Genomic DNA, 27397 nt, shown 5'->3' on the forward strand with positions numbered 1-27397 from the left:
GCCAAACTGGGCCAAACCTGGCCAAAGCGGTCCAGAACCAGGCCAGTCCAGCTGGAGGGGTGGTTTGGGGTGCTATCCAAAGGCGCTACACATAACAGTGATGGATTGCAGCTCCTAAATCTTCTCTGGCCATCTGCAGCCTGTAATGTGGGGCACAGGGGTTCCAGGATAAAAACTAAATAAGAGAAGGAAGTACAAATATTTATTTATTTATCTGACCAGGCAGTGGAGTGGTGTGAGGTTCTGATTGGGGAGAAGAGATTGAATTGGGTACTCAAAGCAGAGAGATATCCTGACACAAAGGCCCTCTCCATATAATCAGAGAGAGTAGCTGGGTGGAAGATATATTGTGTTACAGGAAAATAATATTTTTTTTCTAGTGCGTTATGAAAGGTTTTGCCTATACACCTTTCAGTAATGGAAGAAGGGTGATAGGCAACTTGCAAAAATGGAAGGCTTGTTGATTACAGCAGGTCATCACTGACAAAGGGAACAATGTGCCGTCTCCTGCCAAATGATTGGACCACCACTTACGTATACCTGCTCAAGTGTTTTCAATTAACCCGGCCAATCATCATCACGATCAGCCCTTCACACGAGCTCTAATGAACACACAATTCTGATATCTCTTTCGGTGCAGTCCCATTGCTGCACACAGCAGATACAGCCAGTCTTGGGAAACCTCTTGGAATGGCCTCACCATCACAATACCCTGAGCCTTCTGCTGTATTAAGACATCCTGGAAATAGAGGGCCGTGTCCTGATTATTCCAGTTCATCTAAGATGTTCACTGTGGGACAACAACTGTTTATCTGCATGTTGCTGCATTGAAATAAACCTTTGTTGGCGGTGACTGTTACAATGTGGCTCTGTTGATGCATCTTTGCATGCAAGTCAGAGTCATGTTTATCATGCAGTGCACGCTATGTAGCAACATGTGTGACTTTAATTGGTTTTTGGCACGCACAAAAATACACTGAATTTATTTTATGATAACCCCGCTCTTTGACTGAGCTATAAACAGGGTTATAATAGGGCGTTCGTCCACAGCGCTCATAAATTAAAACTATGTGATGGCCATCTCCTGAAAAGCACAGTGCAGTAAGTACAGCCCAGTCAAGGGATCTGGATTTACGCATTTTCCAGAGTAAGGGATCTTCCTTCCACAGTAATTGCTCTCTCTCTCCCTTATTTGAAACCTGAATTTCATATATCATCCTGGACTCCGGGGAGCAGGAGTTCAGTACAGGTTAGAGTGGGGATCTTGGCTTCAGGTATACTCACTGTAATTAGGATGGGTGCCAAAGTTTGGATTTAATATAGCCCTTAGTGAGTGTGCAGGGGCTTGCTAGAAAGTCTTTGGTCCATACCCCTGGGAGCATGTCAAGCATTTCCATGTCAAAGGATTCATCAGTTTTTTAGCTCAGGCTTGTGTCACAGCAGGGTTTCCAGTGGCCAGTGAATGCCTTGGCTACACGCTACTACATTTACCTACAGAAAGCCTCACTGTCCATGTTTGGGATCTGCTATGGTATCAGTAGGAAAGCTGTTTTATAAGCTGTATTTTACCTACAGAAAGCCTCACTGTCCATGTTTGGGATCTGCTATGGTATCAGTAGGAAAGCTGTTTTATAAGCTGTATTTTACCTACAGAAAGCCTCACTGTCCATGTTTGGGATCTGCTATGGTATCAGTAGGAAAGCTGTTTTATAAGCTGTATTTTACCTACAGAAAGCCTCACTGTCCATGTTTGGGATCTGCTATGGTATCAGTAGGAAAGCTGTTTTATAAGCTGTATTTTACCTACAGAAAGCCTCACTGTCCATGTTTGGGATCTGCTATGGTATCAGTAGGAAAGCTGTTTTATAAGCTGTATTTTACCTACAGAAAGCCTCACTGTCCATGTTTGGGATCTGCTATGGTATCAGTAGGAAAGCTGTTTTATAAGCTGTATTTTACCCACAGAAAGCCTCACTGCCCATGTTTGGGATCTGCTATGGTATCAGTAGGAAAGCTGTTTTATAAGCTGTATTTTACCTACAGAAAGCCTCACTGTCCATGTTTGGGATCTGCTATGGTATCAGTAGGAAAGCTGTTTTATAAGCTGTATTATGTGCTCTAATAAGATAATGGCTGCTTTACCAGTTCAGAAATGTTTTCCGAATTTGACAATCATTCATTTCAAACCTGAGACAAATATCATTGCAGCAGAAATATGCAAGTGAGTTGATTCAAATCGCTATCAAGATGCTGGCATTGCTTCACGTATTCCCCAAACATAGTGTGTAGAATGTCTAATTGTACCAACAAAACCGACTAATGAGGGTTGCCAGGCCCATGTTTGGAGGATTATTCAGTATTCTATTTAATACCACCTTGTTAGAATAACGCTGACTGCACAAACAACTAATACGTTACCCTTAGACCCCCAACACTCATTAAGTGTCCATGGAGAAAACGAAGAGGCAACTGTGAGCTAATTGTAAATGTAAACGGATTATAACTACACATAGTACAGCAGCTGAACAACGACAGTACACTAGCACACATCAGGGCAACATTGTCTTTGACAATGAAACAGTAATTGTTATGAGGGTAAGGTGAGGACATCTAGCATTGGGCTGCATGCTGATCCTTTTTCCCCAGCCGTAGAAATATTTTTCTGAATTGAATTAGTTGATGGGCATGTGGAACAGAGAGGTGAGAGGATTATTAGGCAGAGTAAGAAGGTCTAACTAAGGGGAGTCAAACTCAACTCCTGGAGGGCCGGTGTGGGCTGCTTTTTTAAATCCTGGACTCTGCATAGATAATAAGTGAATTAACTCAAAATTGGGTCACAAGGACAGAATAATTTGTGTAAAATAAAATAGAAATTACAGTCAATTATATATTTGTATGCAATGGGATATTTCGTAATATGACAATCATTTTCATCTGGGCTTTGATGAGGGGCCAACTGGTTGAGGTGGAAAAATTATACGAGTGCTATCCAATATCCATCACAATGCCCAAGAGTAAGACTATGGCCTTGTACAATTTGAAGTAAGAAAATGGTGGACTTGTGAGAGTTGACTTGGCAAAGCAGACTGGCATTCTCCTCTCTGTCAGTTGCTTTGTTACCCTGGCCCTGTGTTCATTTGGAGATACAGTGGAGTGTTTTTTTTTTCTCATCAATGTTTTCCCCCCTTATCTCTCTCACTATAAACTCTTGAAGTTGTAGAGATTATTTTTCAATTTTCTAACCTTCCTCCTAGAGAGTGTTTTTCGCCATCCTCATCAACACAGCAAGATATCACATTCCCTGAGCTTCGGTTCAGTTTACCGTTTTATAAGTGATTAAGCACACTTTTGTGCAGTTGAAATCAAAGGGAAAAGTATTTCAGAGAACAACTGTGTAATTGCTTATCTGTTTGCCTGTGGGCTTTTCTTACTACCACAATCAATGATTCTGTCCTCTGAAATGATAAATAATGAGTAACCTAGGGCTAGAGGCTAAATGAATTTAGGAGAGCAAATCAGATTTTTCACCTTTGAAAGAGTGTAGGATTTTTTTTAAACAAAAATTGACATATTAATAAGTCCCAGACACATTTTAACATGTTTCAAATGAGCTGAAAAATGACCAAGACGTAAGCTACCTGAGCTACAACCATTTTAGTACTATAGAGTAAAGAAAAGCAGATGGCCTTCTTAACAATCCAAAACGCCATGGTATTCAAAGCGACTTCCAATTTATATTTTGTCTGGTGCTCTCCTTTTTTGATATATCAAACCAGTATATTTTCAAACAACCATGTCATCTGCTGACTTCAAGCTAAAGGGATTATGCAAAAAGCATGTCTTTCTTGTACCTCCAAGATATGAAACAAAGCATGAGGCATCGGCCAGGAAAAGCAAATGTGGCATCTCTGCTGTATACTGCTTTTGGCAAATGAGGCTGGATCATCCTCCGGCAATTTCTGTAGGAACTGGATGAAAGAAAATGATTGGATTTTCAAGTGACTATAGCCTATATCTCCTATAGCTGTGGCAATGGCCCTGCGATCCTCCAATCTAACCTTCATTTATTTTTGCTGTGTCTTATAATAAGATCTGCATTGATTAGTAATGCCCTCTCAGTAACAACCAGTTAATTAAATGTGAGCAATAGTTCCCTTGCTGAATAATTGCTTTGTAATTAGTACACCAAATAGGAAATCAAACTGAAAGGAAAATCTATAGATGGGAATATGGAGGCAAATACATGGGTTTATGTAAGCAATACCTGGAGCAATACTTGGAGAACCAAGGAATATAAAGAGGAATCCATAATATTTACTTAATAAAAGCCTTAAAGAGGCTGAATTGAACTTTTGGCTTTGGGGCTGTTGAGCCAAAAGGAGTCCCCCAAATGGACAAAAATATTATCCATAAATTACCTCATTCCGCCTCCCTCAGCCATGAGCAATTTTTTTCTTCTTCATGAAATAAGAAATCCTTCCTCTTCCATCTTGTATATTTAAGAGTATTAGAGTATAAGTGTTGTAATTATACTTATTACATGTCATTGTATTTTTATAGTCTTTTCATATGGCATAGTCCTTTTTCTTTTACATAAAATGGTCGGTCTTACCTGAGATAATGGAAGCGAGACGGAATGCATCAGGGTGGCGAACAGGCATCACAGGTTCATAAGGGGATGTTTCATAAAACTCTCGACCTGGGAAAACAGTCAAGTTCAAGTTTAATTTGTCACATGCATAACTACAGTGAAATGCTTAACTTGCAAGCCCTATCCAACAGTGGAGTATTCAATATAAAATATTATAACTAATAAAAATAAGAAATGAAAAGAGGAGAAATAAGAGAGGAAGCCAGCCACTGCTCATGACCTGGCTTATACCATCCCTACAGTGAAGCATGGTGGTGGCAGCTCCATGCTGTGGGGATGTTTTTCAGAGGCAGGGACTGGGAGACTAGTCAGGATCAAGGGAAAGATGAACGGAGTGCATTTGGAAAGTATTCAGACCCCTTCACTTTTCTACATTTTGTTACGTTACAGCCTTATTCTAAAATGTAAGAAAAAAAATCATCATCAATCTACACACAATACCCCCTAACGATAAAGCAAAAAACGATTTTTAGAAATGTTTGCAAATGTATTAAAGATAAAAAACAGAAAAACCTAATTTACATAAGTATTCAGACCCTTTGCTATGAGACTCGAAATTGAACTCAGGTGCATCCTGTTTCTATTGATCATCCTCGAGATGTTTCTACAACTTGATTGGAGTCCACCTGTGGTGAATGTAATTGATTGGACATGATTTGGAAAGGCACACCTGTCTATATAGGGTCCCAAAGTTGACAGTGCATGTCAGAGCAAAAACCAAGCCATGAGGTCGAAGGAATTGTACTTCGAGTTCTGAGACAGGATTGTGTCGAGGCACAGATGGCTTGGCTGGATTCCAAGATGGCTTAGCAGTTCAGACGTCATTTCTGTTTCGTATTGTCGTGTCCTGTATATATATATATTTACACCTTTCTTCGCATATCTTTTATATATTTTATTATCCAAGAACTCAACTACAAAAGCTTCCCTGCAAAAGCTTTCCTGCAACCCGCTTCACCAATTACAAAAAAAGTATTATTTACCTCAAATCTGAAAAACCACCGTGGAAGCTAGCCAGGGGCTAATTCAGAAGCTAGCCAGAAAGCTAACCAGAAGCTATCCGATAGCTAGCCAGAAGCTAATCTGTAGCTGCCCAGAAATTAGCCGGTCTGCTGGCTAGCGTTGGTGTTTCAGCTGCCCACGTTTTGTGGTCATCAGCTATTCCTTCAGCTAGCTAGCTGCAAACCGTGTGACTACTGGCTTACGTTGATCCCGGAGCAAACTCAAATCATTCCGGAGCTAGCCAGCTGAGGAGTTCCATCAGCCATTCCTGGGCTACAGCCACCTATCCGGACCCGTTTTTGTTGTTGTTTTGTTGTTGCTGCAGATACGGAGCCCCACCGGGCCTTCACGACTGACTGCCGACGTTATCTGCCCGAGGGAGTTATCCAACTGGCACCTCCGTCCCGACGTTACCTGAACGCTCATCTGGGGCCCGCTAACCGTTAGCTGTCTTATCGGCTGCTATCTGAATAAGTATATCGGACAATTATTATTATTATTTTTTTTTCTTTTTTTTTTTTCTTGGGTCACTATATCTATTTTGCCAATTTGGATTGATCCCCTCTACCACACGGAACCCCACTAACCTACCGACGGAAACGCACGAGGTATCTACAAATAGACTTCCATACTATGCTATCTTGCTACCGATAGCCATCTACCCGGCCAGCTGTCTGTATCGCCGTGACCCCAACCAACCTCTACTCACTGGACCCTTATTGATCACTCGATTAAGCATGCCTCTCCTTAATGTAAATATGCCTTGTCCATTGCTGTTCTGGTTAGTGTTTATTGGCTTATTTCACTGTAGAGCCTCTAGCCCTGACCACTATACCATATCCAACCTCACAGTTCCACCACCCACATATGCGATGACATCACCTGGTTTCAATGATGTTTCTAGAGACAATATCTCTCTCATCATCACTCAATACCTAGGTTTACCTCCACTGTATTCACATCCTACCATACCTTTGTCTGTACATTATTCCTTTAAGCTATTTTATCGCCCCCAGAAACTTCCTTTTACTCTCTGCTCTAGAAGTTCTAGACGACCAATTCTCATAGCTTTTAGCCGTACCCTTATCCTACTCCTCCTCTGTTCCTCTGGTGATGTAGAGGTGAATCCAGGCCCTGCAGTACCTAGCTCCACTCCTATTCCCCAGGCGCTCTCTTTTGATGACTTCTGTAACCGTAATAGCCTTGGCTTCATGCATGTTAACATTAGAAGCCTCCTCCCTAAGTTTGTTTTGTTCACTGCTTTAGCACACTCTGCCAACCCGGATGTTTTAGCCGTGTCTGAATCCTGGCTTAGAAAGACCACCAAAAATTCTGACATTTTCATCCCCAACTACAAGATTTTCAGACAAGATAGAACGGCCAAAGGGGGCGGTGTTGCAATCTATTGCAAAGATTGCCTGCAGAGTTCTGTTTTACTATCCAGGTCTGTTCCCAAACAATTTGAACTTCTACTTTTAAAAATCCACCTCTCTAAAAACAAGTCTCTCACCGTTGCCGCCTGCTATAGACCACCCTCTGCCCCCAGCTGTGCTCTGGACACTATATGTGAACTGATTGCCCCCCATCTATCTTCAGAGCTCGTGCTGCTAGGCGACCTTAATTTTAACATGCTTAACACCCCAGCCACCCTACAATCTAAGCTTGATGCCCTCAATCTCACACAAATTATCAATGAACCTACCAGGTACCACCCCAATTCCGTAAACACGGGTACCCTCATAGATATCATCCTAACAAACTTGCCCTCCAAATACACCTCTGCTGTTTTCAACCAAGATCTCAGCGATCACTGCCTCATTGCCTGCATCCGTAATGGGTCAGCGGTCAAACGACCTCCACTCATCACTGTCAAACGCTCCCTGAAACACTTCAGCGAGCAGGCCTTTCTAATCGACCTGGCCGAGGTATCCTGGAAGGATATTGATCTCATCCCGTCAGTAGAGGATGCCTGGACATTTTTTTTAAATGCCTTCCTCACCATCTTGAATAAGCATGCCCCATTCAAGAAATTTAGAACCAGGAACAGATATAGCCCTTGGTTCTCTCCTGACCTGACTGCCCTTAACCAACAGAAAAACATCCTATGGCGTTCTGCATTAGCATCGAACAGCCCCCGTGATATGCAACTTTTCAGGGAAGCTAGAAACCAGTATACACAGGCAGTTAGAAAAGCCAAGGCTAGCTTTTTCAAGCAGAAATTTGCTTCCTGCAACACAAATTCAAAAAAGTTCTGGGACACTGTAAAGTCCATGGAGAATAAGAACACCTCCTCCCAGCTTCCAACTGCTCTGAAGATAGGAAACACTGTCACCACCGACAAATCCACTATAATTGAGAATTTCAATAAGCATTTTTCTACGGCTGGCCATGCTTTCCACCTGGCTACCCCTACCCCGGACAACAGCACTGCCCTCCCCTCTGCTACTCGCCCAAGCCTTCCCCATTTCTCTTTCTCCCAAATACAGTCAGCTGATGTTCTAAAAGAGCTGCAAAATCTGGACCCTTACAAATCAGCCGGGCTAGATAATCTGGACCCTTTCTTTCTAAAACTATCTGCTGAAATTGTTGCCACCCCTATTACTAGCCTTTTCAACCTCTCTTTCGTGTCGTCTGAGATTCCCAAAGATTGGAAAGCAGCTGCGGTTATCCCCCTCTTCAAAGGGGGGGACACTCTTGACCCTAACAGCTACAGACCTATATCTATCCTACCCTGCCTTTCTAAGGTCTTCGAAAGCCAAGTCAACAAACAGATTACCGACCATTTCGAATCCCACCATACCTTCTCCGCTATGCAATCTGGTTTCAGAGCTGGTCATGGGTGCACCTCAGCCACGCTCAAGGTCATAAACGATATCTTAACCGCCATCGATAGGAAACAATACTGTGCAGCCGTATTCATTGACCTGGCCAAGGCTTTTGACTCTGTCAATCACCACATCCTCATCGGCAGACTCGACAGCCTTGGTTTCTCTAATGATTGCCTCGCCTGGTTCACCAACTACTTCTCTGATCGAGTTCAGTGTGTCAAATCGGAGGGTCTGTTGTCCGGGCCTCTGGCAGTCTCCATGGGGGTGCCACAGGGTTCAATTCTTGGACCGACTCTCTTCTCTGTATACATCAATGATGTCGCTCTTGCTGCTGGTGATTCTCTGATCCACCTCTACGCAGACGACACTATTCTGTATACTTCTGGCCCTTCTTTTGACACTGTGTTAATAACCTGTTTGGGCTATAGGGGGCGAATTGGAAAAACTGGAAAATATGCGCAAATTTTCAAACGGCCTTTTAATCAATTTCTGCTCTTACAATATGCATATTGTTAATAGTATTGGATAGAAAAGAGTCTCAAGTTTCTAAAACCGTTTTAATTTTTTCTCTAAGTGGAACACAAGTCCTTTGGCAGCACTTTCCCCGACCAGGAAGTAAAATGCAAGATGTTTATGCTCGCTTCAACGCTCTGCCTATACATGGTCATGCCACTTATGACCCGAAACACACCTCGTACGCCTTCCTCTGGGTGTCTAGAGGACGTCAGAGGAGAAATCATGCGTTTATCTTGTTTTGACGTGAAATAAGACCTATTTCTTTGACGTGACCGTCAATTTCAGGAAGTCAGAAGCGTGCGACTTGGAAAGATATCATGTTTTGTTTTGCTGCCGTTTCGGATGTGAACTATCTCCAGCTCGGATTTGATTTGATAAATGAGACCATGTCATCGTAATGTATGTTTTTTCAATATAGTTTAATCAGATTATTTGAATTTTTTCGGGAGTTTTGCCGTGTTCCGTAATGTTTACTTTGTTTACGTTGGAGAGTTCCGTGCCACTCGACCAGTACCCCTGCTAAATGAAGATGGAAAGTTGCCATTCTGAATGGATTGAACGACTCTTCTGGACTAAGGACAACTTGATCAACATTCTGATGAAAGATCAGCCAAAGTAAGACCAAATTTATAATGTTATTTCATATATCTGTCGTGCATGTCAACTGGTCGCGCGCGCCCAAGTGTGTCTGTCTGGCGTGGCTATGCTAATTTAGCGCTACATTTAGTTTTCGATGTAAAACATTTAATAAATCGGAAATATTGTCTGGAATCACAAGAATCCTGTTTTTCAATTGCTGCACAGTATGTATTTCTCAGAAATGTTTTATGAGGAGTAATTCGGTATTTGATGTTGGTGTCTGTAAATGTTATGGCTGCTTTCTGATTGTAGCTGAAATGTAATTTATGATTTATACCATAAATATACACATTTTTCAACAAAAAAAAATGCTATACAATAAATATGTTATCAGACTGTCATCTTATGAAGTTGTTTTCTTGGTTAGTGGCTATATATATATCTTCATTTGGTCGAATTAGTGATAGCTGGTGATGGACGTTGGTGTTAGAAAGTGGTGTCTTTTGCTAAGGTGGTTAGCTAATAGATTTACATATTTTGTCTTCCCTGTAAAACATTTTAAAAATCGGACATGTTGGTTAGATTCACAAGATGTCTGCCTTTCATATGCTGTATTGGACTTGTTAATGTGTGAAAGTTAAATATTTAAAAAAAATGTTTTTTTTGAATTTGCCGCTCTGCCTTTTCAGTGGAATGTGGGAGGAGTTCCGCTAGCGGAACCCCTGGCCTCAACAGGTTTTAACAACCCTCCAGGCGAGCTTCAATGCCATACAACTCTCCTTCCGTGGCCTCCAATTGCTCTTAAATACAAGTAAAACTAAATGCATGCTCTTCAACCGATCGCTGCCTGCACCTGCCCGCCTGTCCAACATCACTACTCTGGACGGCTCTGACCTAGAATATGTGGACAACTACAAATACCTAGGTGTCTGGTTAGACTGTAAACTCTCCTTCCAGACTCACATCAAACATCTCCAATCCAAAGTTAAATCTAGAATTGGCTTCCTATTCCGCAACAAAGCATCCTTCACTCATGCTGCCAAACATACCCTTGTAAAACTGACCATCCTACCAATCCTCGACTTCGGTGATGTCATTTACAAAATAGCCTCCAAAACCCTACTCAATAAATTGGATGCAGTCTATCACAGTGCCATCCGTTTTGTCACCAAAGCCCCATATACTACCCACCACTGCGACCTGTACACTCTCGTTGGCTGGCCCTCGCTTCATACTCGTCGCCAAACCCACTGGTTCCAGGTCATCTACAAGACCCTGCTAGGTAAAGTCCCCCCTTATCTCAGCTCGCTGGTCACCATAGCAACACCTACCTGTAGCACGCGCTCCAGCAGGTTTATCTCTCTGGTCACCCCCAAAACCAATTCTTCCTTTGGCCGCCTCTCCTTCCAGTTCTCTGCTGCCAATGACTGGAACGAACTACAAAAATCTCTGAAACTGGAAACACTTATCTCCCTCACTAGCTTTAAGCACCAGCTGTCAGAGCAGCTCATAGATTACTGCACCTGTACATAGCCCATCTATAATTTAGCCCAAACAACTACCTCTTTACCTACTGTATTTATTTATTTATTTATTTTGCTCCTTTGCACCCCATTATTTCTGTCTCTACTTTGCGCTTTCTTCCACTGCAAACCAACCATTCCAGTGTTTTTAGTTTTATTTTACTTGCTGTGTTGTATTTACTTCGCCACCATGGCCTTTTTATATTTTATTTATTTATACATATATTTGTTTGCCTTCACCTCCCTTATCTCACCTCACTTGCTCACATTGTATATAGACTTATTTTTTTTTCACTGTATCATTGACTATATGTTTGTTTTACTCCATGTGTAACTATGTGTTGTTGTATGTGTCGAACTGCTTTGCTTTATCTTGGCCAGGTCGCAATTGTAAATGAGAACGTGTTCTCAATTTGCCTACCTGGTTAAATAAAGGTTAAATAAAAAATAAATAAAAAAAAAAAGATCTGGGGAAGGATACCAAAACATTTCTGCAGCATTGAAGGTCCCCAAGAATACAGTGGCCTCCATCATTCTTAAATGGAAGAAGTTTGGAATCACTAACACTCTTCCTAAAGCTGGCCGCCCGGCCAAACTTAGCAATCAGGGGAGAAGGACATTGGTCAGGGAGGTGACCAAGAACCCGATGGTCACTCTGACAGAGCTCTAGAGTTCCTCGACCCTAAGCACACAGCCAAGACAATGCAGGAGTGGCTTCAGGACAAGTCTCTGAATGTCCTTGAGTGGCCCAGCCAGAGCCTGGACTTGAACCCGATCTAACATCTCTGGAGAGACCTGAAAATAGCTGTGCAGCGACGTTCCCCATCCAACCTTTCAGAGCTTGAGAGGATCTGCAGAGAAGAATGGGAGAAACTCCCCAAATACAGGTGTGCCAACCTTGTAGCGTCATACCCAAGAAGACTTGAGGCTGTAATCATTGCCAAAGGTGCTTAAACAAAGTACTGAGTAAAGGATCTGAATACTTATGTAAATGTGACATATAACATTTTTTGCAAACATTTCTAAAAACCTGTTTTTGCTTTGTCATCATGGGATATTGTGTGTAGATTGATGAGGGGAAAAAAACTATTGAATAAATGTTTGAATAATGCTGTAACGTAACAAAATGTGGAAAAAGTCAAGCTGTCTGAATACTTTCCGAATTCACTGTATAGGGTCAATGCCAGTACCAAATGTACAATGTGCAGGGATACTGGAGTATTTGAGGTAGATATGTACATGTAGGCAGGGATTAGGAGAAAGTGACTGGAAGCCGGATATATTTTTTTATAAAATAATAATAATAACAAACAGTATGATGAAATAGTTTTTGATAACACTGAAAATTAAAGTATGCTCACACCCACATACTGTAGTGGCACATGAATTACAGGGTATGTGTAGAGGTAAATAAAGGAATACACACATGCAGATACAGTATGATCTCAAAATATATAAAAAGTTGTTGACCTTCACATGTTTCTAAGGCAAGGAGTCATGGTTTTAGAATCATTGCACAGGATAATACCAGTTTTTATTGGTGCTATAACAATGAGCAATTATCTACTGTATAGTGTACCTAAATTGTTGATAACAGAAACCAGTGAAGGTTGAATTCTACAGATGTTGTCAACTTCAGTTTTTGGCTCTTAATTGGTCTGTCTGACCAATAACACATTTTACACCCTGAAGATTTCAATAGTGTGAACAGTTGGCTAATTTTGTGATATGCAAAGCAGATCGTTCACCACGGTCAGATAATTTCCTTTTGGAAAGAACATTTGGCCATGGTGTTCTGTGGTTTGGGTCAGGCAGCCTCCAACGCTGAATTGCCAGGGCTATGTTTGTAAAAAATGTCAAATTAGCACTCAACTGACTGCACTACTCCCCTGTGACTCTCTCTCAGAAGCCCCTAATCCTGCGTTTAAAATTCACAGCCATTCGGTGTGATTCAGACAAACCCTCCAGTGTGTAATAGCTTTTGCATTTTGATCTTAACAGAAACACAGCAAGGCTGTTGTGGGACAGACAGGGAGCCCACCGCAGCAAATGAGAAAATCCAAAATCTGTGGGGAGATGTGAAGCTCAGTGGATAACCCTCCAATCAATAGATATCACCATTTTGTATATCACACCGCTCCATGCTGATGTTACTTCAATGGAAGGTAGTGTGTGCTTCACTTATGTATGCATGCACTACTGTAAGTTGCACTGGATAAGAGTGTCTGCGAAATGACAATAATGTAAATGTATAATGTGTTGATCATGTTGTACACTACGGTGCATATTTCATTATCAGGCTGCGGATCAGGTGTAATAAAAAAATATAGCCTTGAAAATTTCCCTTTAATAACACAGTCTTATGTGGGTTCACAGTACGTTTGTTGAAAGCAAAACTGAGGCAGTGTATTACGATACGTTATCTTAGTATCCTAAAGAACAAAGTGAGAAACTACAGTAAAACAGCTATGGAAATACACCACTTTATGGAAGTCAAACTAAAGATGGTTTACAATAATGCCAAATGTCTAAAAGACAGGGGTGGAAGTCACGTCTCCCAACATTATAAACTATAGAGTGATGACACTGAACTCTTCCCTTACCAACTCCTGAGCAAAGCTCCAAGGAGGGCCACACGAAGACTGCTATTACATATTATTCCCTTCCCTGAGTAAAACTACACTGAGTGTACAAAACATTAGGAACACCTTGTCACACCCTGATGTGTTTCGCCTGTCCTTGTGCTTGTCTCCACCCCCCTCCAGGTGTTGCCCATCTTCCCCACTTATCCCCTGGGTATTTATACCTGTGTTTTCTGTCTGTCTGTGCCAGTTTGTCTTGTTTGTTCAAGCCTACCAGCGTTTTGTGCCTCAGCGATTGCTTTTTTCAGTCTCTCTTTTTGCACCACCCTGGTTCCAGGACGTGGCCAAACGTCACGACCTAGCATTGGACGCATTGCAGGAGCAATTCTGTGGGTTTCCTACCAGGCAGCCTACCACGAGGGAAACCTCCCAGCCCCTCAGTAACCCAACTGGGAGCAGCGCCATCACCCCGGTTTCCCGGGAACCCTGCTTACCTCCCTCGGAGCGCTACGATGGTGATTACAGAACCTGCCTGGCCTTTCTCTCCCATTGCTCCCTCGTTTTCACGCTGTAGCCTTCTTCGTTCCCCTCGGACCGCTCGAAGGTAGCGTACATTATTACGCTGATGTCCGGGAGGGCACTCGCCTGGTCCACGGCGGTGTGGGAGCAACAATCCGCCGTCTGCCTCAGTTTGGAGATTATTCGTGTCGGAGGTGAGAAGTTTTTGACGCTCCGGTGTCCGGGACAGAGGCTGGAAGTTACTCCAGTTTCGGCAGGACACCCTCAGTGTGGCAAACTATGTGGTGGAGTTCCGCACGCTAGCAGCGGAGGGTACCTGGAACCCGGAAGCGCTGTTCAACACGTTCCTGCACAGATTATCGGAGGAGGTAAAGGATGAGCTGGCAGTCCGAGAACTACCAACGGATCTCGACTCACTCATCACTTTAACCATCCGGATCGATGTTCGGCTATGGGAACGTAGGAGGGAGAAGAGGTCCGATTGTTGTCCCAATCGCCCACTCAGGGAGCCCACCTTGCATCTGAACTCAGGAAGTCCCCGGCGTCTACGTCCCCGAGAGGAACCGAGCTTATCAAGTCCCTCCAAGAGCCTCCGGAGACTGCCGATTCAGCTCTTCCTATGCCAATGCAGCTCGGCAGGGCTAGGCTGTCTCCAGCCGAATGGGTACGCAGACTTGAGACCCAGAGTTGTCTATACTGCGGTACTGCCAGTCACTATGTGTCTGCCTGTCCCTTCAACAGACCTAGCTCATTCGTTGGAGTGAGTACTCTGGTGGGCATCACAGATAATTTTTTATCTCCCCTTGCTCACCCCCCTCCCCGTGCCATACTGCGGTGGGGCGACCAGTCCAAGTCTCTCCAGGTACTCATCGACTCGGGGGCCGAAGTGAGTCTCATGGACCTTACCCTGGCGTCCAAACTGGGCATCCCCACTCAACCCCTCTCCATTCCCATGGGTGTTAGAGCGCTGGACGGGCGCTCTATAGGCCGAGTCACCCACCAGACCACCCCTGTCAACCTACGAGTGTCGGGTAACCACAGCGAGACGATCCAATTCCTGCTGGTTGAGTCTCCGCAGGTTCCTGTGTTATTGGGATTCTCTTGGTTCCAGCAACCCAATCCATCCATTGACTGGGCTACTGGTGCCATCGTGGGCTGGAGCCCATCCTGCCACACTCATTGCCTGAAGTCAGCTCTGTCTGCCCCGGGACGTCTTCCCAGTGGCTTGATAATTGCCCCGGACCTCTCTGCCAGCTCCGCAGAGTACCAGGACCTCCGGGAGTGGTTCAGTAAGGCCAGGGCCAGTTCTTTTCCACAGCACCGACCGGTATCCAAGAAGGTCAAGCCTGAGGCGCTGCTATAGTGCCGCGGGGCTACAACCCCAGAAGCCGAGACCTTTTCCCCCGCTCCAAGGTCATTAGCCCCTCTGCTGTTTGTCCTGTTGCCCCGTACCCTCCGTATTGTTCCTACCTTTTCTATGTCTAGAGTTAAAACCATGTCTGACTGCCCCTTGTCTCCGGTTTCCAGGACCACCCCTCTCCCCCGTCTCATTGACGGAAGACTGGAGCACATGGTGAGATGTCTCCCGAGGGTTCGACCTCGCGGCAGGGGATTCCAGTACCTGGTTGACTGGGAGGGTTATGGCCCAGGAGAGAGGTGCTGGGTCTCTGTTAGGTACATCCTGGAACCAGGCCTCATCTCTGAGTTCCAGCGCCGGCACCCTGCTCAACCAGGTATGCGCCCAAGTAGGATTCCAGGTGGCGTCCCTAGAGGGGTGGTACTGTCACGCCCTGATCTGTTTCACCTGTCCTTGTGCTTGTCTCCACCCCCTCCAGGTGTCGCCCATCTTCCGCACTTATCCCCTGGGTATTTATACCTGTTTTCTGTCTGTGCCAGTTCGTCTTGTTTGTTCAAGCCTACCTGTGTTTTGTGTCTCAGCTCCTGCTTTTTCCAGTCTCTCTTTTCTCGCCCTCTTGGTTTTGAGCTCTGCCTGTCCTGACTCTGAGCCCGCCTGCCTGACCATCCTGCCTGACCCTGAGCCTGCCTGCCGTCCTGTACCTTTGCCCCTACTCTGGATTACCGACCTATGCCTGCCTTGACCTGTCGTTTGCCTGTCCCTGTTACAATAAACATTGTTACTTCTACACAGTCTGCACTTGGGTTACCTGAAACCTGATACACCTGCTCTTTCCATGACATGGACAGACCAGGTGAATCTTTGTGAAAGCAGTGAACCCTTATTGATGTCACTTGTTAAATCAATTTCAATCAGTGTAGATGAAGGGAGGAGATTTAAGCCTTGAGACAATTGAGACATGGATTGTGTATGTATGCCATTCAGAGGTTGAATGGGCAAGACAAAAGCTTTAAGTGCCCTTGAACGGGGTATGGTAGTAGTTGTTTAAGGTACACCGATTTCAGTGTGTCAAGAACGCAAAGCTGCTGGGTTTCTCACACTCAACAGGGGTTTGGACCTGACCATGGAACATGACCAGGACATCAGACAAAAGTATGTGGACACACATTCAAATGACTGGATTTGGCTATTTTAGCCACACCCGTTGCTGACAGGTGTATAAAATCGAGCACTCAGCCATGCAATCTCCAAAAACAAACATTGTCAGTAGAATGGCCTTACTGAAAAGCTCAGTGACTTTCAACGTGGCACAGTCATACTGTAGGATGCCATCTTTCTGCCCTGCTAGAGCTACCTGTAAGTAAACTGTAAGTGCTGTTATTGTGAAGTGGAAATGTCTAGGAGCAGCAACAGCTCAGCCGTGAAGTGGTAGGCCAGACAATCTCACAGAATGGGACCACTGAGTGCTGAAGTAAAAATCGTTTGTCCTTGGTTGCAACACTCACTACCGAGGTCCAAACTACCTCTGGAAGCAAAGTAAGCACAAGAACTGTTCATCAGGAGCTTCATGAAATGGGTTTCCATGGCCGAGCAGCCGCACACAATCCTAAGATCACCATGCGTAATGCCAATCATGGAGTGGTGTAAAGCTCGCCGCCGTTGAACTCTGGAGCAGTGGAAACGCATTCTCTGGAGGGATTAATCATGCTTCACCATCTGGCAGTCCGACAGACAAATGTGGGTTTGGCGGATGCCAGGAGAACGCTACCTGCCCCATTGCATAGTGCCAACTGTAAAGTTTGGTGGATGAGGAATAATGGTCTGGGGCTGTTTTTCATGGTTCAGACTAGGCCCCTTAGTTCCAGTGAAGGGAAATCTTAACGCTACAGCATACAATGACGTTCTAGACAATTCTGTGCTTCCAACTTTGAAGCAACAGTTTGGGAAGGCCCTTTCCTGTTTCAGCATGACAATGCCCATGTGCACAAAGCGAGGTCCATACAGAAATGTTTTGTCGAGATCGGTGAACTTGACTGGCTTCAACAGAGCCCTGATCTCAACCCCATCGAACACCCAGTGTGCGGGTCTCAATCTCTTCCAGTATTCTCAGATGTGATACTGGCGTACCTGGAACGACACTATTTGTAATAAACGGCCGTTAAACAGCGCAGACAGCCTCCTATCCTTTCTAAGAATAGAATATGCTAAATGTGGTGTTGGAGGGCCATAATACGGCACTTGTCCCTCTGGAAAGGGAGTTATTGATGAAACTACACAGCATAAGCTGCCCTCCTTCAGATGAGACATTAAATGGGATGCCCCGAATCTCTGTGGTCATTAAAATAGCCATGGGATGTGTCACTAAAGTAGGAGGTTAAGCCCAGTGTCTGGGCTAGTAAAAGGTTAACCCCTGTGTCTGAGCTAGTAGGAGGTTAATCCCAGTGTCTGGGCTAGTAAAAGGTTCATCCCAGTGTCTGGGCTAGTAGAAAGTTAACGCCAGTGGCTGGGCTAGTAAAAGGTTAACCCCAGTGTCTGGGCCAGTAGGAGGCTAACCCTAGTGTCTGGGCTAGTAGGAGGTTAACCCCAGTGTCTGGGCTAGCAGAAGGTTAACCCCAGTGGCTGGGCTAGTAGAAGGTTAACCCCAGTGGCTGAGCTAGTGGAAGGTTAACCCCAGTGTCTGGGCTAGTGGAAGGTTAACCCCAGTGTCTGGGCTAGTAGAAGGTTAACCCCAGTGTCTGGGCTAGTAAAAGGTTAACCCCAGTGTCTGGGCTAGTAAAAGGTTAATCCCAGTGTCTGGGCTAGTAAAAAGTTAACCCCAGTGGCTGGGCTAGGAGAAAGTTAACCCCAGTGTCTGGGCTAATAGAATATTAACTCCAGTGTCTGGGCTTCCAGAGGGACATCAGATTCTGCAACACACTCTGTTTTTCTGAGACATGATTTATCTCCAACATCTAAACAGATGATATACAAGCAGCAGGTTTTACAGTTCATCGAGCGAATAGGAAGCGGGCTCTCTCTGGCAAGAACAAAGGCGGTGGTGTCTGCTCCATGACCAATACCAAGTGGTACGATCTGATTTGCGAGCTTCTCCTCTCCCGACTTGGAATACTTTGTCATCAAATGTCGCCTTTTTTACATTCCAAGAGTTCTCAGGGATTATCACCACAGCTGTGTACATCCCTCCCCAAGCCGACACCAAAAATGCTCTCAATGATCTTCATTGGATCCTGAACAAACTGGAGACTGCACACCTGGAGGCGGCATTAATTGTTTCAGGGTACTTGTAACAAAAGGTCTGTGCTCCCGAATTACTATAAACACGCAGCTCCCAAGTGGTGCAGCGGTTTAAGGCACTGCATCTCAGTGCTAGAGGTGTCACTACAGACCCTGGTTTGATCCTGAGCTGTATCACAACTGGCTGTGATCGGGAGTCCCATAGGGCGGCGCACAGCGTCGTCCGGGTTAGGGGAGGGTTTGGCTGGGGTAGGCCGTCATCGTAAAATAAGAATGTGTTCTTAAGTGACTTGCATGGTTAAATTAAGGTTAAAATAAAATACTGACTGTCCAACTCATAAAAATTCCACTCTTGACCACTGCTACACACCTTTTCAACAAGGGTATAAGGTCCTCCTTTCGGCAAATCTGACCACGACTCCCGACTCCATTTTTCTCAGCCCTGCCTATAAACAAAGACTCAAGGGGGACATTTCGGTGGTCAGGTCAGTACAATGCTGGTCTGACCAATCAGAATTCATGCTCCAAGACTGTTTTGACCATGTGGACTGGAATATGTTCCGGGGCACCTCTGGGGATAACATCAATGAATACACCGACTCAGTCACCGTATTCATAAAAAAATGTATAGATGATGTGATACCGATGGTGTCTTTCAAAACTTACCCGAATCAAAAACAGTGGATTCATGGAAGCCTTGTCCGGAAACTGAAGGAGAGAGATGCTGCTTATAAACACGGCAAGGAGACCAGGGACAATTGTATGGTTAAACAGTACAAATACAACAAATAAAAGTATAGGGACAAAGTGGAGGAGCAATTCAGCTGGTTGGACACGATGCGTATGTGGCAGGGGCTTCCAACGATCATGGATTAAAAAAAGAAAGCCAGTCACGTCGTGGACATCAGCGCTGCCCTACCGGATGACCTAAAACCCTTTTTTTTCAAGGTTTGAGCATAACGACACTGAGCTGCCGAGGAAAGGTCCTGAAGATAACAAGGGCTATGTGCTTATGGTCTCCACGGAGGGTGTATGTATTTCATTCAATCATGTTAACCCTCGCCCGGCTGCCGGCCAAGACGACATCCCTAGCCGCAACCTCAGAGCATGTGCAGACCAGCTAGCTGTTGTGATTTCTGACATGATGTTATCCCCACCTGCTTCAAGATGTCCACTATCATCCCGTGCCCAAAAATGGGAAAGTAACTGAACTGAATGACTACTGACCCGTAGCACTCACTTCCGTCACCATGAAGTGCTTCGACAGGCTAGTCAAAGACCACATCCCCTCATCCCTCCCCGAGACACTCGACCCTCTTCAAATCGACTACCGCCCGACAGTTCCTATGACAATGCAATCGCCATTGCACTGTAAACTGCCCTCACACTGCAAACTGCCCTCACCCACCTGGACAGAAGGAATGAACACAGTTGAAGTCGGAAGTTTACGTAAACCTTAGCCAAATACATTTAAACTCAGTTTTTCACAATTCCTGACATTTAATCCTAATAAAAATTCCAAGTCTTAGGTCAGTTAGGATCACAACTTTATTTTAAGAATGTGACACGTCAGAATAATAGTAGAGAGAATGATTTATTTGAGCTTTTATTTCTTTCATCACATTCCCAGTGGGTCAGTTTACATACATTCAATTAGTATTTGGTAGCATTGCCTTTAAATTGTTTAACTTGGGTCAAATCTTTCGGGTAGCCTTCCACAAGCTTCCCACAATAAGTTGGGTGAATTTTGGCCCATTCCTCCTGACAGAGCTTGTGTTACTGAGTCAGGTTTGTAGGCCTCCTTGCTCGCACGCGCTTTTTCAGTTCTGCCCTCAAATTTTCTATAGGATTGAGGTCAGGGCTTTGTGATGGCCACTCCAATACCTTGACTTTGTTGTTCTTAAGCCATTTTGCCACAACTTTGTAAGTATGCTTGGGGTTAATGTCCATTTAGAAGACCTATTTGCGACCAAGCTTTAACTTCCTGACTGATGTCTTGAGATGTTGCTTCGATATATCCACATAATTTTCCTTTCTCATGATGCCATCAATCTATTTTGTGAAGTGCACCAGTCCCTCCTGCAGCAAAGCACCCCCACAATATGATGCTGCCACCCCCGTGCTTCATGGTTGGGATGGTGTTCTTCGGCTTGCAAGCCTCTCCCTTTTTCCTCCAAACATAACGATGGTCATCATGGCTAAACAGTTCTATTTTAGTTTCATCAGACAAGAGGACATTTCTCCAAAAAGTACAATCTCTGTCCCCATGTCCAGTTGCAAACCGTAGTCTAGCTTTTTTATGGCGGTTTTGGAGCAGTGGATTCTTCCTTGCTGAGTAGCCTTTCAGGTTATGTCGATATAGGACTCGTTTTACTATGGATATAGATAATTTTGTACCTGTTGCCTCCAGCATCTTCACAAGGTCCTTTGCTGTTGTTCTGGGATTGATTTGCACTTTTCGCACCAAAGTACGTTCATCTCTAGGAGACAGAATGCATCCCTTTCCTGAGCGGTATGACGGCTGCGTGGTCCCATGGTGTTTATACTTGCGTACTATTGTTTGTACAGATGAAGGTGGTACCTTCAGGTGTTTGGAAATTGCTCCCAAGGATGAACCAGACTTGTGGAGGTCTACAATTTTTTCTGAGGTCTGGGCTGAGTTCTTTTGATTTTCCCATCATGTCAAGCAAAGAGGCACTGAGTTTGAAGGTATGCCTTAAAATACATCCACTGGTACACCTCCAATTGACTCAAATGATGTCAATTAGCCCATCAGAAGCTTCTAAAGCTATGACATAATTTTCAGGAATTTTCCAAGCTGTTTAAAGGCACAGTCAACTTAGTGTATGTAAACTTCTGACCCACTGGAATTGTGATACAGTGAATTAGAATCTGTCTGTACATTTTTGGGGAAAAATGACTTGTGTCATGCACAAAGTAGATGTCCTAACCGACTTGCCAGAACTATAGTTTGTTAACAAGAAATGTGTGGAGTGGTTGAAAACAAGTTTTAATGACTCCAACCTAAGTGTATGTAAACTTCTGACTTCAACTGTATGTGAGGACCCACCCATTAAAGGTTGCTTTGCTATTCCTAGACAGCGGAATGACCATTGCCTCCCTCCAGCCCTGAGGGTACACACCGTCTTCTAGGTTTAAATTGAAGATGTGGCAAACAGGAGTCGCAATGTATTCCGCTACCAACCTCAGCAATTTACCATCCAGGTTGTCGGTAACAGGTGGCTTGTTCTTATATATAAATAGCAAAAAAATCCCTCTTCAACACCAACTTTGCGGAACTCAAAACTACAGTGCTTGTGTTTCATTACTTGGTCCGATATGCATGAATATGAAGGCTCAGCATTTGTTGTTTGCATGTCATGCCAAAGTTAGCTAATCTTGTCAACAAAAAAGTTATTAAAGTGTTTGGCAATATCAAAGGGTTTTGTTATGAACAAGCCATCTTCCTCAATGGATAGTAGAAGGTTAACCCCAATGTCTGGGCTACTAAAAGGTTAACAACAGTGTCCAGGCTAGTAGGAGGTTACCCCAGTCCGGGATAGTAGGGGGTTAACCCCAGTATCCGGGCTATATTCGAGCTTCTCATACTAAAGTGTGGCCATCTTATCATCCCTAGCTTCCAAATGACTCATTCAACCCCTCTCGGATATCATGGACATATTGGAACTAGTGGATATATGGAGGCTTAAATATCCTGACTTAGTGAGATATACATAGTGGAGGCTCATGGTGGAAATTCAATCAAATCCTATTGGATGATAACTTGTTTTTAACTAGAACAGAAGAATTAACATAGGTACAGCAGATCCCCTTATTGTATGGGACACTTATAAATTTGCCTTTAAAGGCCACACAATTTAGTAGTAATTTCTTAAACAAAAGCAATTTAGGTCAAAAGAATCCATATTAACAAAGGAAATGGAACAGTACAGATCGATAGCAACAAAAACTCTACCATAGAGGCACAGAATAAGTTAGATGAAAAACAAAAAGAACTGGAGGAACTTATTCAAGAAAGCTCAAGTATAATATACACTACCGTTCATTGGGTTTGGGGTCACTTAGAAATGTCCTTGCTTTTGTCCATTCAAATAACATCAAATTGATCAGAAATACAGTGTAGACATTGTTAATGTTGTAAATGTCTATTGTAGCTGGATGATTTTTAATGGAATATCTACATATGCGTACAGTGGCCCATTATCAGCAACCATCACTCCTGTGTTCCAATGCATGTTGTGTTAGCTAATCCAAGTAAATCATTTTAAAAGGCTAATTGATCATTAGAAAACCCTTTAGCAAGTATGTTAGCACAGCTGAAAACGGTTGTGCTTATTAAAGAAGCAATAAAACTGCCATTCTTTAGACTAGTTGAGTATCTGGAGCATCAGCATTTGTGGGTTCGATTACAGGCTCAAAATGGCTAGAAACAAATAACTTTCTTCTGAAACTCGTCAGTCTATTCTTGTTCTGAGAAATGAAGGCTATTCCATGCGAGAAATTTCCAAGAAACTGAAGATCTCGTACAACGCTGTGTACTACTCACTTCACAGAACAGCGCAAACTGGCGCTAACCAGAATAGAAAGAGGAGTGGGAGGCCACGGTGCACAACTGAGCAAGAGGACAAGTACGTTAGAGTGTCTAGTTTGAGAAACAGATGCCTCACAAGTCCTAAACTGGCAGCTTCATTAAATAGTACCCGCAAAACACCAGTCTCAACATCAACAGTGAAGAGGCAACTACGGATGCTGGCCTTCTAGGCAGAATTCCTTTGTCCAGTGTCTGTGGTCTTTTGCCCATGTTGATCTTTTCTTTTTATTGGCCAGTCTGAGATTTTTGCAACTCTGCCTAGAAGGCCAGCAGCCCGGAGTCGCCTCTTCACTGTTGACGTTGAGACTGGTGTTTTGCGGTACAATTTAATGAAGCTGCCTCTTTCTATTCTGTTGTATTCGGCTAATGTGACAAATACAATTTGATTTGATTTATACAGTGCATTCGGAAAGTATTCAGACCCCTTAATTTTTTCCATATTTTGATACCTTATTCTAAAATTTATTAAATATTTTTCCCTTATAAATCTACACATAATACCCCATAATGACAAAGGGTCTGAATATTTATGTAAATAAGGTATTTCGTTTTTTATATATATACATTTGCAAAAAATAAAAAAATAAAATCCCTTCATTATGTGGTATTGTGTGTAGATTGCTGAGGATGTTTTATTTCATCCATTTTAGAATAAGGCTGTAATGTAACAAAATGTGGGAAAAGGCAAGGGGTCTGAATACTTTCCGAAGGCACTGTATGTAGTGAGAAAGCAAAGACAAACATAGTATACTCTGTCCCTCAGCATGCCCACGTACAACAATTTCCCATTTTACCAGTGCTTGGAAATCTCAGGGGAACTACAGATACTACTGAGAAAGGTTATTTTTCCCAGAGACTTGCCATGAAGTCTGTTTATCCATCCTAACTGGACATTGTAAAATAGTGTAATCTTCAAACAAAGCCAAATGTTCTAGCATTGAAAGTGTGGTGGCCAGTCTCCGGGACAGCTTATAGAGGATCAAGGATGATGAAGCTCTATTCTGTGTCTGTGGGGACTGTGGGGAAGTTGAGGGATCCAAACCGTTTCAGTTTAACCCAAGTGGCTGAGAAAAAACTGTACCTGCCTCTCATACAAGTAGAAAATCATGTAGCCTCATCCACATATAATAATCAAATCAAATCAAATTGTATAGGTCACATACACATGGTTAGCAGATGTTATTGTGAGTGTAGCAAAATGCTTGTGCTTCTAGTTCCGACAGTGCAATAATATCTAACAAGTAATCTAACAATTCTACAACAACTACCTAATAAACACAAATCTAAGTAAAGGGATGGAATAATAATATATAGATATAAATATATGGATGAGCGATGACCGAGCGGCATAGGCAAGATGCAATAGAGGGTATATACATAAGGGATGAGTAATGCAAGATATGTATACATCATTATTAAAGTGCCATTATTATCGTGACTAGTGATCCATTTGTTAAAGTGGCCAATGATTTCAAGTCTGTATGTAGGCAGCAGCCTCTCTGTGTTAGTGACGGCTGTTTAACAGTCTGATGGCCTTGAGATAGAAGCTATTTGTCAGTCTCTCGGTCCCAGCTTTGATGCACCTGTACTGACCTAGCCTTCTGGATGGTAGCGGGGTGAACAGGCAGTGGCTCGGGTGGTTGTTGTCCTTGATGATCTTTTTGGCCTTCCTGTGACAACAGGTGCTGTAGGTGTCCAGGAGGGCAGGTAGTTTGTCCCCGGTGATGCAGTGTGCAGAGGTTGTTGGCGTATACGGTTGCCGTACCAGGCAGTGATACAGCCCGACAGGATGCTCTCAATTTTGCATCTGTAAAAGTTTGTGAGGGTTTTAGGTGACAAGCTCAAATTTCTTCAGCCTCCTGAGGTTGAAGAGGCGCTGTTGCACCTTTTTCACTTTGTCCTTGATGTGTACTCAGAGGAACTTAAAACTTTCCACCTTCTCCACTGCTGTCCCGTTGACGTGGATATGGGGGTGCTTCCTCTGCTATTTCCTGAAGTCCACAATCATCTCCTTTGTTTTGTTGACGTTGAGTGAGAGGTTGTTTTCCTGACCCCACACTCCGAGTGCCCTCACCTCCTCCCTACAGGCTGTCTCGTCGTTGTTGGTGATGAAGCCTACTACTGTTGTGTAGTAATAACAGTGCATCTTAATGTAAGTCAAAGAGGAAGTAATACTTAATTAACAATAATATTGTCAAACATAAAATGATAGCGTGAACAAAGGTAGTGAATTAATTTTGAAAGTGTTTTACAGTGTTATCACATGCCATACAGAATTAGAACTGCACAAATACAGCGTAATTGTACTCTCGCTTGGGGGTTAAAAGATTCACATTCGCAACAGGCGGCCATGCCACTCTTTCAAGAACTATGCTATTTGACAGTCACCAAATCAATTATGCATTAATCAAGTAATACAAATTCTTCCCAGCTGTTTAGTGTACGGTTGTTTGCCAGAGGGCAACAACTTATTGTGGTAATTAGGACTGTTTGACTTCCTTTGCTCTGACAGTGTTGCGCATGGCGAGAGTGGCACAGACAATCAGGCCTCCCTTGTAGGGGATTCTGCTCTTCAGTGGATTCGGGGATGACTGCCTAAGGGTTTTAAACTGTACAGAATCTCAAATCCATAACGTATTCATTATCAATAAGAGTACATTCCTGAGGTGATGGAAGCGTCCTATGGATTTTCCGGTCTTGGTAAACAGCTTATGGCTTGAAGCAAAGTCAATTTTAATAGCTGTCATTCATCTTATTTGTTTAAAGGTGGCCTAGTCTATTTGCATAAATGTAGAATATTGAGTCCATATTTCTCGTTAGTTGAGGACTATCTGTGGAGAAGAAAATTGCACAGGCTATGATAGCTAGTCCACTCCCATGATTTCAATAATGCACATTCAATCATCCTAAAACCTTCGGGGCAGGACAAATCCAAATCCCTACATGCCTGTATTAAGAAGGCAAAACAGGCTGTCTCTTCCTGCCTGGGTAAGAGTGGAGAATTTCCCAACAATAGCTGCCACTCTGGGTGTCATTTTAGTCATATTGAAAACTGTTTGGTGGATCTTCAGTTACAGTAAAGGAAATCATTAGAGGGATTTGAAAGGACATAGAGAACCATCACTGTCATCATATTTCACTGATCCTTTTCACAAGTTTTGGGTGGCCTGAAAACCTTTTGATCTTTTCCAGAAAAATATTGACAGGTCTCTTCCTCGGATGATGAAGCACCCACCTAGTGAGCGTGGTCAGATGAGGAAAAATAGAGGACACATTCAGCATGCAGAGGCAAACTCCCATTGCCTCACAGGACAGTGGATGGCTAAGGTAATGGCCAGTGACTGCTACCATAGCTCATGGTAATGATGGGTTCACTGAGGAATACTGTGTACCTCTGTAACCCCATATATGTTCTCCTTTTAACTCTGCTTGGGTCCCCAGTATAACATACTCAAGCTGGCATAGGGTTCCTATTTCCCCCTCTCTAAATTAGCTGCCTAGCGATATTAGCATAGAATACTGACAGATTCGGCTCCTGACCTTTAAGAATGCTGGCATTCATAAAAATGGAGGGGAATAAATCATTTAAAAAAAAATGGATTCTTTGGTTATTTCATGTAAGATCTCCCAATGGCCTGAGACAGACTCACGTATTCTCCCTGCTGTAGAAGTCTGTTCTACTAATTAAACTGCAAGGAAACCGCCCACATAAAGGCTTTCAATTCTCTTTGCTATCTGCTCAAATCACTTTCAATTTAAAGAACAAACCAGTGATATGTGAGGAATGGGACTTACTGTTAACTGACTGGTTGGAACTGCCTCAAACCCTGGTGCTCTCCCCAAGAGGTTTAAGGCCCAATCGAAAAAGAAATGCAGCTGCCTTTATGTTTTTAAAGAGCATGCTCCCACACATGCCTTTTGTAGATTCAGACTCTTAACCCCAGTTGTCCGACAGTGAGAAGGACCTATTCAAAAGGCGAGCCATTACCCGCCA

The 27397-nt window shown here is 43.5% G+C and overlaps 1 protein-coding gene across 1 annotated transcript in view; it reads right to left on the minus strand.

Annotated features, from left to right (window-relative positions):
• The window catches only part of LOC139577031 (GDNF family receptor alpha-2-like), a 73153-nt gene that overhangs the window by 39729 nt on the left and 6027 nt on the right, over positions 1–27397 (minus strand). The window contains exon 3 of the mRNA XM_071403750.1: positions 4613–4699. Within this exon, the coding sequence (XP_071259851.1) occupies positions 4613–4699 (87 nt within the window). The remainder of the gene's footprint in view (positions 1–4612; positions 4700–27397) is intronic.

This window comes from Salvelinus alpinus, chromosome 5 (assembly GCF_045679555.1).
Source record: "Salvelinus alpinus chromosome 5, SLU_Salpinus.1, whole genome shotgun sequence".
In the NCBI taxonomy this organism is placed as follows: Eukaryota; Metazoa; Chordata; class Actinopteri; order Salmoniformes; family Salmonidae; genus Salvelinus; species Salvelinus alpinus.